Here is a 16034-nt window from a genome sequence, read left to right on the forward strand (position 1 = left end):
TCTATTAATTTGGTCATTAAGTTTCAAAAGTGACATGTTTGGTCGTCATTGAAATTTGATTTTAATTTTTAATTGATTCATAAGGCTTAAGTTTGGTTTCTAATTAGTCCTTGAATTGAATGGACAGTTAGTTAATCTAACAGAATGATGATGTGGTGGTTAACATATGTTGACTAGACAATGAGAGATATCTTTAAATTACTCCAACGTCAATGAATTTGATTGGTTACTGCAAAACTTGCTAATTCAAATAGTAAATTAAAATTAAACCTAGTCAATTTGAATGTTAAAGTAGAGATGAAAGAAAGGAAAGGGCCGTGGTGTTATGGAAAGAGTGGAGGAAAAGGAATAATAAGAGAAGGGATGAAGAGGAGGAGATGAAATTGACCATTTAAGCCAAAGATAATAAATAATAATAAAATTTGTTCACTCCTTTACAAAATTCATATCACAAAAAGTCTATTTAACATATGTTAACTGCAGTATTATCATTCTATTAAATTGACTAACGATCAATTTAATTCATAGACCAATTAAAAACTAAATTCAAATTTTAGGGACTGAACACATTACTTTTGAAACTTCAAGAATCAAATCGAAACTAAATTTAAATCTTAATAACAAAAAATGACGATTTCTAAGACTCACTGAATAAACAGAAACTAAGTCCAAACCTTATATAATTGATATATCATTTATATGATAAAATATATTACTTATATACCAACTATTTTTGTACAATTGATAAAGTATATTTTTGATATACAAGTTATTACATTTGTACCATTTTTGAAAAATATTTTATCATGTGTCAAATATACTATTAATTAGGCCATATATGCTATCATCACAAAAACCTCTATACATCTATACGCCTATATGTGATTATATTTTTAGGTATATAATATAGTCTAATCTAAATAAAATGAATAAAACGATCAAAGTTTCAAAACCTGTCAGTTTTGTCTGTAAAACTAAAAAAAATTATTTATTTTAGTTCCTAGCCTTAGTTTTCAATTAGGTTTAATGCTGATATGCGAGGTTGAAAAAAAAAACTAATTTTAAAATATTCAAAACGATGTATTTCAAGAATCTCACGAACTTTCTATTGAACCATTTGTATCTACTAGTAAGAAACACGTGCGATGCACGTGGAACTCAAAAGTTTTATTTTTAAGTACAAAAAAATTAATTAAAAAAAGTGATAAATTATAACGTAACCTAATTTTATAAAATTGAAGACGTTGGTTTTAGCATTTTATTATTATTATATGAATATTTTAGGTATTCGTATTATATTATATTAATTTTAATTAATACAAAATATTGATTTAAACATATTTTCTGTTCATTTATTTATGATACCTTTTACGATTCCTAATTATTTATTTATGTGAATATTTTAGATAATTCTTTTTTTTTCATATGAATATTTTTTTATTGGAATTTAAATCAACACATGCGATGTTGCATGAATGCTGAACTACGTATTATATTTTATCATGATTTTTTATAAAAATATTTTATCGAGATTAATTACAATTATTCATTTATCGTCAAAAAATATCACAATATATTATTTACTTACGATTTTTTTTGTAATTATAATTTAAAAATAAAGGATAATTAATTATTCAACAAAATTGAAACTGAATTTAAACATGTTAATGAAATTAATAATTGTTTTATATAATACAATACATTATTTATTGGACTTTATTTTTAAATTAGAAGTGAGAAAGTTACCTAATAATTACCTACTATAGTTCTCACCTATTTTTACCTATACCGACCCAATATTATCATATGTAGCTCAACCATAAACTTCAGCTAATAACAGAGCCCGACTACAAGGATTTTGTATTTCTAAACATAAATGCACAAATTATAGAAACCTATTTTTATCTCCTCTCCCTTCACGCGTGTATCATCTTTCACTATATGTCGTCTTCTTCTATCCAGTGCCGCTACTGTCTCAACAGCTTTCTCCTTCTGGCTCGCCACTACCGTTCCCTCTCTAATTTAGAAACAACATTTTGCGACCTCGATTACAACTGTTATGCCATCTGTCTTCTCTGTAACGACTTCTACTATACCCTTTGGTTACGTATGGTGAGAATGAAAATCTCACTTTCTCGCAAGTTTTTTAGTGCTCTCCCCTTTGCATTTTGTATTTATCTCACCCACTATGTATATATATATCTCTCGAAAAGATGAAGAAGATGAAAGAGTTTTTAGAAGTTAAATGGAATAAAGATAATAGAGCATTAATGATCTTCTAATTATAGTCTTGATTCATAGTATATGGCAAAATTGAAATAGGAATATGAAACACTAAAAGATATTATGGCACAAATGAAGGGAGATCGGAATTTAGAGGGGTGTGATCGTAAGGGAGAGAAGAGAGAAATGGAGAGAGAGAAAATTTATATTTAAATTACGCAATTACAATCAAAAGAACTGTGAAAAAAGTTAAAATGAATGTATAAAAAATGGAACACAAAGTTTCTCCTACTATAGATAATGCATTGGTATATCGATTTATAGATCTCTTAGTTTGAAAAAGTAAAAGAAGAGGATGAACTATTTATTGGGACCATTTTTCAAATTTGATAAACGTAGCTGATCGTATATTTCATCGTGATCCATTTAAATTCCGCATCCAAAATTGCATTCAAATCTCGGATATATTAGACTTGAATCATATTTCACATTAATCTATTATTCAAACTTCAGCCACGTGGCAGAATGTGGGCGCCAAATCTAATTACCTCAGATAGATAACTATTTTGTACTTTCGAAACAACAAAAAAAAAAAAGGCAGTGACGTCATGTTCCAAAATTCAAAGAATTATTTTTCTTGTTCCAAAAAAAAAACTCAATTAATAATAAAAGAAAATAAGAAATACGCTCAGAAGGCGGTGTTTGATACTCTCACCCAGAGTATCACGTTCCTCCCCATGCCACCTACTTTCTCTGCCCTAATTCCCCACTCACCCGGACACGTGGCACGCGCAGGCTCGTCCGTATTCTTCCTTCTCCTTCTCCTTCTCTCTCTCCTCTCTCTCTCGTGGCCACCCGCTGGTGCTATGGATGCTCTCTTGCAAATCCAAACCTCGGCACCGTCATCCATGGCGAAGCGGCCATGCCCCTCCCAAAACCCTAGAATCCCGACCTTCACTCAGATGGACCTTCTTCTCGACGCTTTTTTGGGGCTTTCCGACTCCTCCTCCATCTGTATCGACCTCTCATTCGAGCGGCTCCTCGACTCCATGCCCTCCGACTTGGATCAGACGCGCCTCATCGATCGCGCCCTTAAAATGGGCACCTTCTTACTCGAGGCTGGGAAACGGTCCGCTCGGAAACGCGCCACCAAGCATAACTCCGTCGTCTGGGCTCTTCCTCCTGACCTCACCATCAAAGTATGTTCCTCATTCGTTGTTTTTTTTTTTTTTTTTTTATATTCGAAACATTTTTTAGCTTTATTGTTTGAATTATGCGCATCCTAGGAATTGTTTGGTGCGATTGCATTTAATTTCTCAGTTTTGGAAATGAGTTTCTCCGTTCCTTAATGTGATTGTTTTGGTACGTGGATTTGGAGATGTTGTTTATAATTTTCGTTGTTCGATTTTGTTGTGTCGCGTGTAAAATGTGCTTAAATTATAGCGTTTTTTTATTAAAATTTGAGCAAACTCGAACCAATCATGCTGTCAGGAATGCGTTTTGGGAGTGAAATATTATTTTGGTGATGGATGAGCCTAGATACCATACCAGCCTCAGTTGTTTGTGTTCATTTCCAATGGGTTAGAGAGAATGTGTATCTGTTAGTAGTTCATATTTTCATGAGCGGTTAGGTTAAGACATCAAAGGTATTGTGGAATTAAGGTTATACTATGGTTGTGCTTATTATTCATTCATTTCGAGATTGGAGAGCTGAGACCATCATTACCTGGTTACACCACTTCAGCTCATCTTTCTGGTATCTATGGTTGGTTCCATCATCCATGTTCTTACAACTAGAATGGTTAATGGAAAATGATGAGTTTCGCCAGAGTGTGTGATAAAGAATTGTGGCTTTTCAGGTTTTTTCCATGCTTGACACACAGAGCCTTTGCTATGCAACAGCTACTTGTTCAATGTTTCACAAGTGTGCAATGGATCCTTCTTGCTATGCCAACATCGACTTAACAACAGTTTCTCCGAGAGTTAATAATGCAGTGGTTTCTACAATGATCCATCGAGCGGGAAACTCCCTTCAGTAAGATATTTTCTGCTAAAAAGTCATAATCAATCTTCCATTATCCGCATTTAAATGCAGTAATAAGTTCATTGAGGATCTTAAGGACGCACACATGATTAAGCTCATTAGTTATGTGGTCTTTGAATCAAGTCCTTTGGTCAACATCATTTATACATTTTGCATAATATATTTTGACTGTTCACTACCCAAGTATTGATTTGAAATCCAGCTGAACCTCAATTCTCATCCTGCTGACTTTCTAAGCTGTGGTAAGGATTTTGTCCTTCCTAATCTTGCGTCACTCACCAGTCACCATCTACTCCATAATATTTTTCTTTTCTGTTCTTAAATGAAAAAGATGATAGAATTTTCCCACCCTTATGATTTATTTTATAATGTTAGTTTGCTTTATTTACCAACCATTTGTATTCCAGATGTCAGCAAAGGCACTAAGTATTAAGTTCATTGAACATCAATTTGTTTTGACTTGGATTTGTAATTCCTTCTACCCTTCGGTAGGAATCACTTTGAATTGCATTATTTATATTTTTCTAAGCTTTGGTTAACTTGGCTATTCTCTTCTCAATAATTTCAGGTCTCTTAAGCTTGGTATAGTTCCTGGCCCAACTGCACCCCTAGGATCTTGCCAACCATTGGTTTACAACATCCGGAACTCTGTAGATGTTACTAGCTTCTCATGGAATGACAAGAGATCCAGACAGGGGAAGGAGTCATCAGTTCTTACAAGATCCTGCTTAAGCCCTTTGGGTGGGGGCAGTAGTTCTCCTGGGTATAGGCTTATTTTGAAGTTATGAATGCGCATATTGTGAAATAGAAGCTTTGTTTCTAAACTGTTAAGATTTTTGTTGCAGGATGCTCTTAAGAACATTGCATCTTTACAATATTGAAAGAATGGATAATACATCACTTTGTGTTGCATTATCTGCTTGTCCGTCTCTCCTTGATCTGGAAATTGTGGGCCTGTAAGTTTCCTTAGATGATTAACTCTGTGGTTTTTTAATAGTTTTAAACTTACTGGAAGATGGTAGTTCTCATGAAAAAAAAAAGGATGATACTTGTGAACTCTTGTTCAGATGCAACCTTTTGTGAAATCAAGGACTGAGATTTCTTCAATCCTTGTCCTGAAATATCTCATTTTTCTCTAGATATCAGTGATTCACCATACTTCTTCATGTCAGTTTCCAATAATAAAAGGTCCCTTTATTACTTTTAACCTCTCTCTCTTTGATTAACTCCTCCATTTTTTAGTAAAATTTAAATATGCCAATATCCTTCTTCTTCGATAGATTCTTGGCCTCTTTTGGTGCACGATGCTTTTAACTGGACAATTATACCAGTTCTCATCAAGGTTTAATTTCCAGTTAAGAACATGGTATATGTTAATGGATCTCTAAGCGAATGCTATCTCGGACAATTAAATTCATTCTCTGTTTCTTCTTTTTACCGCTCCGTTGGGTTACTCCTTTTATTTTTATATTTTAGTTAATAATCCACATCCTTCATTGGACAGCCATGTGGAGTTGAGACAGACATTGATGTCTGTGATTGATAGCTGTCAGTTGATAGAGCGTTTGTTCTTTGAATCCTCAAAAACAGGTTTGATATCTACTTCATTTGATATCAAATTTTTAGTCTTATCCAGTCATATGCTTATTCGTTGGTATTTTGAAAATGACAGGCAGAGATGACAGCTTGAAATCACCAACATGTGTTGATCTAGTTCAAAACTGTCCTCGTTTAGTGTCTTTAGCCCTTAGAGGATTTAAACTACATGATTACAAAGTTCGCATACTTATTAAGGTATTCTCTGCAATTACAAGAAATTTTGTGATGCATATAAAATCATTTCCCTTGCTTATTTTATATTCTTATATCGGAACAATATTTAGCCAACAATTCAACTATTGCTATGTTTAATTACTCTAAATTTTAGGACATTGTCTTGGAAGTATGCCATGTGCAACAGTATAATTTATTTATTTTATTCTTTTAACTATATGAATATAATGGGTGATCTATATATGCTGTTCTGCTTGTCATTTAAACAACTAGTTTTACTGGAATTATTTGGTGCTCAATCTTCTAGGATAGTTGCAATTTACTTAATTGTTCTAGCAATGACTTATGGTGTTTTTGCTTGCTTGCACCCATGTATTTGGCCCTTATCATATTTTTGACTCATGTTCTACTGTTGGTGGATTCATCCATGTGGCATCTTGTCTTCTCATTTTCTTATTTTATCTTTTGCTCTAAGTGCATCAAAATTCTCAGCTTCAGGTTATTAAAAAAAGTCTCAACTTATGAATGGAAAACTTCTGCTTCCTGATCAAGTTGACATGAAAAGTAAATCGTACTCTGTCACTATTTGGGCTTACGGACTTGGACTACTGCACTTCCTTACATCTTTTTTACAACTCTGATGCTTCCTTACTCTTTAGAACTGCACTTCCATATTGGTATTGGACCAAATGATTCTGCCCGAATAGGAGTTGATTGGGAGTTGATTCATTGATCTTAGGGAAGCATCAGCACATGTGAAAAGACGAAAAATTTTTCTTCAACAATCAGCTGCATAGTATTAGAAACACTGAAAAAGAAAAGATGGTTTTGATAATCTGAAACGTTCTGATAAATTTTTCTTCAACAATCAGCTGCATAGTATTAGAAACACTGAAAAAGAAAAAGGTGGTTTTGATAATCTGAAACGTTCTGATAACGAATGCACCAGTTGGGGTAGAGGGTATGATGGGGAAACCTTCTTTGAACGTTATTTCAGGTGCTTAGCAGATTGAGCATAGACTAAGGAAAATTTTCACCTTCTTAGGAACTTTAATTTTCCAAATTCCCTTAATTAAACCTGGATCAAGACACCCCTGTACCTCACTAAGCTTGGATGATGGAGACTAACCTGAGAAAACACCACTGGTCCACTACTCTCAAGAGCCCATTTGACAGTTGGAACTCCTAATTACTGGGTTCCTTATTCATCAAGAGGCATCATGGATGTACCTGGTTTGCTTGTGTAGATTAGTTCTTTTATGATTTCTTTGTCCATTGTTGTTGGTGACTGTCTCAAAATTCTCTTGTATTTTGTAACTCCATGGAGTTTAGTCTCAGTAGATTTATCTATTTGAATTTCTGTCTAGGGACTCCGGAAGCTGAAATATGTTGACTTTTCAACATCCTACTCAATTACTGGAAGCTTTCTTAGGTAACAGTTCTCTTTGTTTTGTTTTCTTTATTGTTCCTATTATAATAATCTTTTGATGCTTTGGACAATTGAAAAGATCGTCTATTTTTTCCCCAGAAACCTTGGGAACAGTATAGGTGGTAATTTATTGGAGGTCTTGATTTTAAGAGACTGTATGCATCTAAAAGAGGTCAGCATCATTTACTATTTTGATACCTCGTTCCCCAAATATTGCTGTAGACACTAATTTTTCAAATGCAGGTGGAAGTTGCTCGTTTCATGACATCATTACTTGCTGGAGATTTCAAGTTCCTCCGACATCTAGTGAGTAGATGGAAATTGACAATGATTTTCTTCTGAATATCCGGTTAAAGGGTCAGAATGATATTTAATTTGAATAATTACTATTCACTAAACAGGATATATCCAATAGGGAAGGGTTGGCATCTGAGGGTGATTGGTATGAGAGATGCTACAATTCAAGGTGATATTTCATTGATAAAAAACCTTACTATAAGACTCAATATTTGTTTGGATATTCCCATGAAAGTTCAACTTTCATCTCTCCTTTTGGTTACAGTTTTAGCTATTTATTTATCTTCCTCCTCTTAATGAAGAAAAAATCTGGTACTATGAGATTTGAAACAAATAGTTCTTATTAACTATTTTAATGAACAGGATCATTCCAATTGAGCAAGTAATGAAGGAGAGGCCTGACGTATGCTTGCTGGCTGATTTTCCATCAGAAGGAAGGTAATCTCTAGTTAGGATTATTATTGAGGGTATAATAGTCATATTAATTTACGAGTCACAAGAAAAAGAAGATATAGATAGAGTGAGTTAGTGGAATTGGGTTAAGGCGGATTTTGGGAATGTGCTGGTAAATAACTGAGTTTCTTGATTTCAGAATAGTTTGGGTCAGGCTTCTGGATTTCAGAGAGATGAAATTAATGAATCAAGCAGCTGGGTTTGAGCGGCACATTTTCGGTGGATCGAGGGATGGATTCAAAAGGATAAGGGACAGAGTGCTATATTGTTGATGTAATTAGGGTTAGGAATGGTATGATTAGATCTAGGCCCTGGCAATTTCGGCAATATTGGAGCAAGATTTAGTAAAATTTGGAGCCAAGTATTGCAGGAGTGGTTCATAATTGCTTAGCTCCAGCATAGTCAGTGCACAAATTGACCTGGGAATCCCTTATGGTTTGGCCTAATGGTCAAGTGAAAAAGTAAAGGGACTTTGGGGGAATTGGTATGGGGTATATCAGCATACATACTTCTGATGTGTTTGACACTAGATATAGACCTTTGGGTGTATGGAGGTGTACTGATACCATCAAATTCGTGCTTCTTCAATGTTAGAGTTGAACAAGAGCTATTATTTGTCCCACACATTGAAGACAAGATGTGTTTTAGGGGTGGTGTAACATTAGGATTATATTGACGGTCGAATAGTCATATTAATTGGTTCTTATGGTTAAGCGAATGTAAATAGAGTGAGTTGGTGGTATTTCGATTAGGCAGATTATGGGAACAGTATATTCAGAGAGAATGAAGCCACGTAAATGTTTGAATTCTTAATAATTCATTGTAGCTTTCCTCTTTCTATATTTATATGAATAGTATTTTCTCATAGTTTTCTATATCATATTCTGGTCCCTATTGTCTCTCCTTTATAAGCTTATGGTTGACATCCTTAAATTAAATCACTTCTAACTGTCTATTACCTTTTCTGTTTTGCATTGGGATCTCTTTGCAGTTATTTCGAAATTGAACAGATGCTGGAGAGTGAAATAAACAGTGATGTCAGTCTGCCATCACAGTTGAGCAGCCATACATCTGATTCGATGTTTATAAGTTCTTCAGAAAGCAGCTATAACAGTGATCAAGGTAGTGGCAATGAGGATGGCCGAGATTCCAGCTTTGTAATATTTGAGGAGAGCTCCGATGAGGTGGATTTTCTGGCCCTGTAGGAGGGAAGTTTTTAGCAAGAGCTGGTAATTGCAGTAACCAAATGAATTTGGTAAGCTCACGCTCTCTTCCCCTTCTCCCAAATACACACAGGCACAATTGAATATAAGTGTAATAGGATGAGATTTTTCGGAAATGCATTCAAAATTCTAGTTTGGGATTGGATTGCAGTGAGCATAAGTCAAGGTGATATTGGACTGCTGGCAAACTTTTAACCTGTCTGCTTCCCTTCACTAGAAAAACAAAGAAAATTTACAGTTATATTTTTCAATCCTGCAAGGCATGCAAAAGGAAGTCACAGACGGGTGCTAACACCTATTCTCAATTGCGATTGGAATATGCAATTGGGTCTTCCAATCGGGTTTGAACCCCATAACTTTTTTTTGGATAAGAAAAAATTTCATTGTTGTATGAAATTATAGGAGGAGGAGAGAAAGGCCCAATAGCCAAAGGAGTTGCACGAAATTGCTCCAATTGGTAAATAATGAAACAAAACTATAGGAATGAAATAGAGGTAACAATTTATACCAAGATATAACATGAAAGAAATTATTATAAAAAATCCTATAGAAAAGATTGCTCTTTTCCAACAGGGCCTTTGCAGTAACTTAGACTATTTAATTGTGAAATTGATGCCAGATAGAGTAGAAGAGAAAGGAATGACAGACAAGGGAGAGGAATCTATATTTCCAACCAAAAACTCAAGTGCACGATATTCTCATAGTTAATTTGTTTGTTAGAAATATGATTAGGGAAATATTAGAGATGCGATTAGGATTTTATGGATATATTATTAAGGTAATTTTCGGAATATTAGTTATTAGTCAAGGTCAAGGATTTTGTTGGAGAAATAGTTATAAACTCAATGATTGGAGGGTTTAAAGGCAAGCATATTTTCTAACGGCTTTTGGAAAGTGTCCAGGCCTCTCAAAGTGTTTTGGATATCGTAATTACTTTTTTAATTTCAATAATATTCTTTTATCAGTTCCGATTGCAATCTTTTGTTCCTATTAAGCCACCATTTTCATGGAGTAGGACCTGGTATCATCAAATTCTAGCGGGGCTTGAATTCATACCAAATATGGCCTTTAGAACTCTTGAAGGACAGTAAGGCCTTTTTGCCTCGTCTACATTTTGGCATTAATGAATGAGGTCTTAAAACTATACTTGGGAAAATTTTCTTTGCCCTTCTTCATGATATATTGGTATATAGTAGAACTTCGGAAGACCATCTTATCCTCTTGGGCAGGGTCTTGGACGTTTTTGAGGAGCATTATTTGTAGTTGAATGAAAAGATTGTTGCGGTGTGCGGTAATGGATATAATATCTGTGACACTTACGAGATCGATGAGATTGATATTTAAATCTTTCTTCTTCAAACGTATTGATTTCACCCCATGAGTAGGACCTCCACCCCTAGCATGTTGCCACTAGTAGAAGATTCCCATGTGGTGTTTTGGGAGGGCAAAATTCAGGCTATGATGGAGGGTCCTAAAACATCTAGAGAGTTACAGAGTATTTTGGGGATCACAGGCTACTACAGAAAATTTGTGGCAGGAGTATTTTGTGACCCCTTGCCAAACAGTTAAAAGAAAGATAAATTTAGCTTGAACGCTAGTTTTTTTTTTTTTTTTTTTTTTTTTGGAACAAGAAACGAACTTTTCATTGATATAATGAAAAGGAATAGAAAAATGTTCAAAGATACGAACTCTCGGCGGAGTGAAAAAGTAAACAAACAATAAAACAAAAACAAAAATTAATGGGGAGTTATAAAAGCCTCCCAATTTGAACACGTCATACTTGAAGAATAATCCGCGAACAAATTAGATAGGGTACACCATTGAGAAGCCTTAAACTTAGCTAGATTGAAGACCTCGGTCGAAACTCTTCTTTTACCCTTGAAGATCCTTTGATTCCTTTCAAACCAAATTTCAAACAACGCTAAGTAGAAGCCAAATTCGAGCTATTAGAACAAGCCACGACCTCTATGTTGCTGTTTGTTTTTTCTAATAATTTGCAGTAGACAAATGTTGTAGTCAGGTGGTTGTCCTATGAGATTAGTTCAGTTGCGCTTAAGCTGGCCCGAAAACTCATGGATATCAAAACAATAATTTGTAGTCTAAGAAGCATCGACACATGAAAAAGTGTTGGAAATTATTTTTTTATTTTTTATTTTTTTATTTTCGGACACGCAGCCGACACGCATGGGACATGCTACTGGCGTTTTTCCTTTTTTTTTTTTAATTTCTTTTTTCTGGTAAAGTGAGTTTTTTAAAGATTTGGATTTCAACATTTTCTTTTAATGAGTTTTTTTTCGGACCCAAAGTCCATTAGGGTTTAAAATTATTATCATGTTGTAAAACTAGTTCTACTTCTTCGCACAGTAAAAAAAACATACTATTCTTCACCTCCTTCCCCTCTCTACGCTCTTCACGCCCAGCCCCTCCATTTCCTGCGTTATCTTCTGTGTTAGTTTTTACTAATGATGGGACTCAAATTGGTGAAGATGATGCTAAGAATGTTGGGGAAAATGTTTAGAAGACTTTGTTTGATTTTGATTTGTAGTTTTTGTTTGTAAGACTTGTTTTATTAGATATTGGATGTTTTTGACGACATAGATTATTGTATGAATATTATGGACCTATGGTATTTATGTTGATGTTTAAAGGTAAAAATAGTATTGAATATTGATAATATGTTAAAATATGCATACATATATATATATTTTAAAAAACAATTAACGTGTCCCCAGCGTGTTATGTCTTACTTTTTTGGAAATTGGCGTGTTGCCATGTCTGTGTCGTGTCGTATCCGTGTTGCGTGTCCATGTTAGTGCTTCTTAGTTTGTAGTAGAGGCTAATCCATCTGTGGTGGCAGTGCTTAAGAACAATTGAGGCCTATTTCTTATTTCGGCCAATTTTGATCAAACAAGCCCATTTATAGTCTTTTAATGAAAAGTAAAGTAGTTACAATTGTACTTGCATTGCAAAAGTGGTGGCTATCTTATTGGGAAGGAAGTTCATCATCTGCACGGACTAAAACAAGTCTAAAATATTCGTTGGAGCAGTTTTTTGTTAGCATTGAAAACCAATGTTAGTTTAACCAATTACTAGGATAGAATTTTGTAATCCAATACCCTTCGTGGTTGGAAAATAAAACCGTGGATTCATGATATTCACCAAATGTAACTCTAACCTTTAATATATTAGTGCAAGAGGACTACCTCCTTATCCCAACAAATTGGCCAAGATTCCTTTTGATCACACTTTAAGCAATCCATTTGGGAGCGATAGTAGGTCTCCGATTTAACCTTGGAATCTGCTCAACTCAAGTTTGACAGATTTATGATCCCTGAAAGCTCTCCAACCATGTTCCTGTTACTTCAAGAGTTTTGAAGCAGTCTAGTTTAGGGGCATCTAGAAAAACTCAAGAGCTGTTAAAGAATGACATTCAACTTATATTGGGAGGGAATGCACAAATCTTGGGCGGATTCATGGCAACCTGTGTGACGTGTCTGCAGCAGAAATACCACTATCATTCTCAATTTTCCCTATGGGGGTGGTGATTCGACCATGGATTTCATAGAGGGATTTGGTTGTAGAAAATAGATTGACAAACTAACTCCAAGACATCCTTAAAAAGTGCTCCCTCTGGTAGATTTGTTAAACAAGGAAATAAATAACTTACAGGGATACTAATGTCGATTGTGACAAGGACTAGGTATTCATTAGTAATATTTGGGAGATTTGATTCTGCGTAGTGTCGTAGTCTGTGACATTAACTTTGTTAACTACTACCATTAATTAAATATGGTCTCAAATTCTTGTTAGACAAACTGGGGCTGATATGGCTACAACTTGGTAGAGAGATGGCAAAAAGGACGTGGATGGCTGAATAAAATAGCGTGACTAGGTCTATAATTGCTTGATGCACACATCACTTTATTTTATCCAACTATCACTTCTTTCTGCCATTTTTCTACCACATTGCGCCAAAGCAACTTTTGTCGAATAGGCATGACACATCATAATATTTTTAACGGCTAATAATAGGAACTATGTAGAATTATAATTCAAAATTGAGTTACATCTTAAAGGCGAAATTGATGTCGTCATCAAACTTCAGAGACTAAATTGTCTCTGAATTTGTAATGTTGTGTTGTAATTTAAACCTTTTTTCTTTTCTTGAGATGTGATGTGCTTTCAATATTGATAGTTTTCCATTTTAATCCCCTAACTTGTACGGTGTAGGGAGGATGCTTTCACACATTACAATCTGTCGTGGGCATTGGGTGCGGGCATGAGTGCGATATGGTGCTTCGATTTACCGAAGATTGGAAAAATTTTGAACCAGTAGCCTGGTTGACTTGACATCCCCATTTATTTACTGAGATACAACCCAAAAGCTATATCCAGGTAGCTTCCTTCCTCCCAACCCTTTCTCTAGAAGAGGAAAAATACAAAAAATAAAGAGGAGAGAAGAGTGGAGATTTAGTAGCTTTCCCCTTCCCTCGTTATTATATCGTAGATATCGATGGCTTTGTCGTCGTTTGCTAGAGAGCTTTAGTTCCTCCGATGATGTTAATCTGCCATGAATGTAAATTTTGTTATACCATTGCTTTTGTAGTGCATTTGAATCCTGATCACAACTCAATAGGAGTTGGAAGTTACTCTTCTAATTGATATAACATTTTGTATGCATCAGCAATTCAAATCATTATATAGCATTGTCTGATGAATGCAGCAGTTATTGCTCTCATGTCGTGTCCCTTTTTCTTGAGAAAGAGCAAATCTTGGTCAGGTGGGTCCTGCTGCTGTTGGCTTTTGTTTTTCCTTTTCCCCCTCCTTTTAAGTGTTCTATAGTATTTCCTCTCTCAAGTCCGGGTCTTAAGGCAGGTGTAGGTGCCCCTAGGTCTAGAGGAGCAAAGTTCCGACTCTCAGTTATTACACAAAAAAAAAAAAAGTTCTATAGTATTTCACATTGATTTATATTCATCAGGCTTAGTTATGGTTGAAACTAGGGGGAAAAGTTCATTTTTTAAGTCTATACTTCGCCTCAATGAAGAATTAATTTCATCAGATCCGAGTTTAAACTTTGATAAGTGGCAAACTAATACTCTCGATTTGTCAAAATTTTTCTCTTGCTCCCTCTCTCTCCATGTTGTGTGTTCTTGTGGTTGCACAAACTATTTTCGTCGATATTGGTTATTTTTTGATCATGTTGAATGACTCTTTTCGCTGCTCAACTAGGGTTTCTTTCACATGCTTTACATTGCGACTAAGTTGAGTATTTCCCTGTTTAAACATTTTTGTGGCTGAATGTTGTGTGACTTACCGGTTTGGTTGGGTTAGTGAGTAATTTTTTGGTATAGTTTTGAAATGCCAGTGGATTAAAACAAATCACTATTTTGTCATTTTTTAAAAAATAAAACATATAGAGGAGTGTTGAAAACTCTTCTGGAAGAATATGGGTATGATTTACAAAATCAATTAGGCTAATATATAGATTGCTCTTAAATATGCTTTTTATAGTTTCATTTTTATTGTTATGAAGATTTCAAATTTATCCGCAACATATCAATTTATTTAGTCAAAATCATTCAATGAAGAAAATGTTAGATGTATAAAATAGTGACATGCATATAATTTTTTTTATTTGTTTATTTTCTAGTACAAACACAGGTGTGAGGGATCGAACTTACAATTTGGTTAGAGATATATGTTAATTACCATTGAGCTATGCTCGTTTTGACGTGACATGCATATAACAAGATTCTTGGAAATGTAAGGAAATATCAATAATAAAATTTTGACCTTGGATATTTCTAAAATATATATAAATATAATAATAAAAAATGAACTAACAAATTAATCTTTTACTTTTTAAATAAGTTAATATTTATTAATATTAATATTGTTTTAGTGATATTTTGATGATATATATATATATATATATATATATATATATATTTGCGATATTATGAAAATATCAATTCACCAGACATGTGAAAAATGTCACCATGTTGTAAAAAATTTAGTGCCTTTGGTTATTAGTATAATAAAACAAATACATTAGCAGTACGTTCAAATTATACATTTATGGACAAAATATATATTTTAACGCCTAATGTTTGTGTGTTTTTTGTACTTGTTTGGTTAAAATGTTTCAATTTGATCATTTATGTTTTAACATTCCTCAATTATACATTTTATGTTAAAAGCATAGGTTATGAAATGAAGGTAACTAATTTCATTTATACACGATGAAATTATATTTGTTTGATACACTATTGTCATAAGTTGGCATAAATTTAGAAAATGAATCATAATATCTCAAAAGGAATTATAAGCTAATTTTTACATTTTTTTTAAAGTACACTAAATGTAGGGATTGAGATTTTTACCTCCGACTTCTTGAGAAGGAGCAAGGTGTCTAAACCACTTAACTAAGTTCATATTAGCAACTAATTTTAATATTCAACCGTGGGAAGGGCATGATTAAGATGTTAAAACGAGACCAAAGTGAAAAAAAATACTAAAATACAAGAGATTAAAAGAGACTTGACCTCTATTATTGTAAGTAAGTTTATTTCTCATAGGTCAAATTTTTTGT

The 16034-nt window shown here is 34.0% G+C and overlaps 1 protein-coding gene across 1 annotated transcript; it reads left to right on the top strand.

The window, feature by feature from the left end:
• The first annotated feature begins 3047 nt into the window (after window positions 1-3047).
• Window positions 3048-14180, top strand: LOC111018465 (F-box protein SKIP17). The gene is made up of 13 exons (XM_088117697.1): window positions 3048-3422; window positions 4083-4258; window positions 4836-5030; window positions 5113-5223; window positions 5772-5857; window positions 5940-6061; window positions 7408-7472; window positions 7569-7641; window positions 7713-7775; window positions 7871-7935; window positions 8130-8204; window positions 9211-9474; window positions 13673-14180. Exons 1-12 carry the CDS (start codon window positions 3090-3092, stop codon window positions 9422-9424), a joined length of 1578 nt encoding a protein of 525 aa, XP_087973823.1. The 5' UTR covers window positions 3048-3089; the 3' UTR covers window positions 9425-9474; window positions 13673-14180.
• Window positions 14181-16034: the final 1854 nt, after the last annotated feature.

Source organism: Momordica charantia (assembly GCF_013281855.1).
Source record: "Momordica charantia cultivar OHB3-1 chromosome 9 unlocalized genomic scaffold, Mcharantia_2.0 BLBB01000009.1, whole genome shotgun sequence".
NCBI lineage: Eukaryota > Viridiplantae > Streptophyta > Magnoliopsida > Cucurbitales > Cucurbitaceae > Momordica > Momordica charantia.

Excerpts from the sequence above, each read along its gene's own strand:
- LOC111018465 (XM_088117697.1), top strand. The coding sequence starts at position 3,090 with ATGGATGCTCTCTTGCAAATCCAAACCTCGGCACCGTCATCCATGGCG. Across the intron at positions 7,473-7,568 it reads ATTACTGGAAGCTTTCTTAG|AAACCTTGGGAACAGTATAG; the intron begins GTAACAGTTCTC and ends TTTTTTCCCCAG. Across the intron at positions 7,642-7,712 it reads ACTGTATGCATCTAAAAGAG|GTGGAAGTTGCTCGTTTCAT; the intron begins GTCAGCATCATT and ends TTTCAAATGCAG.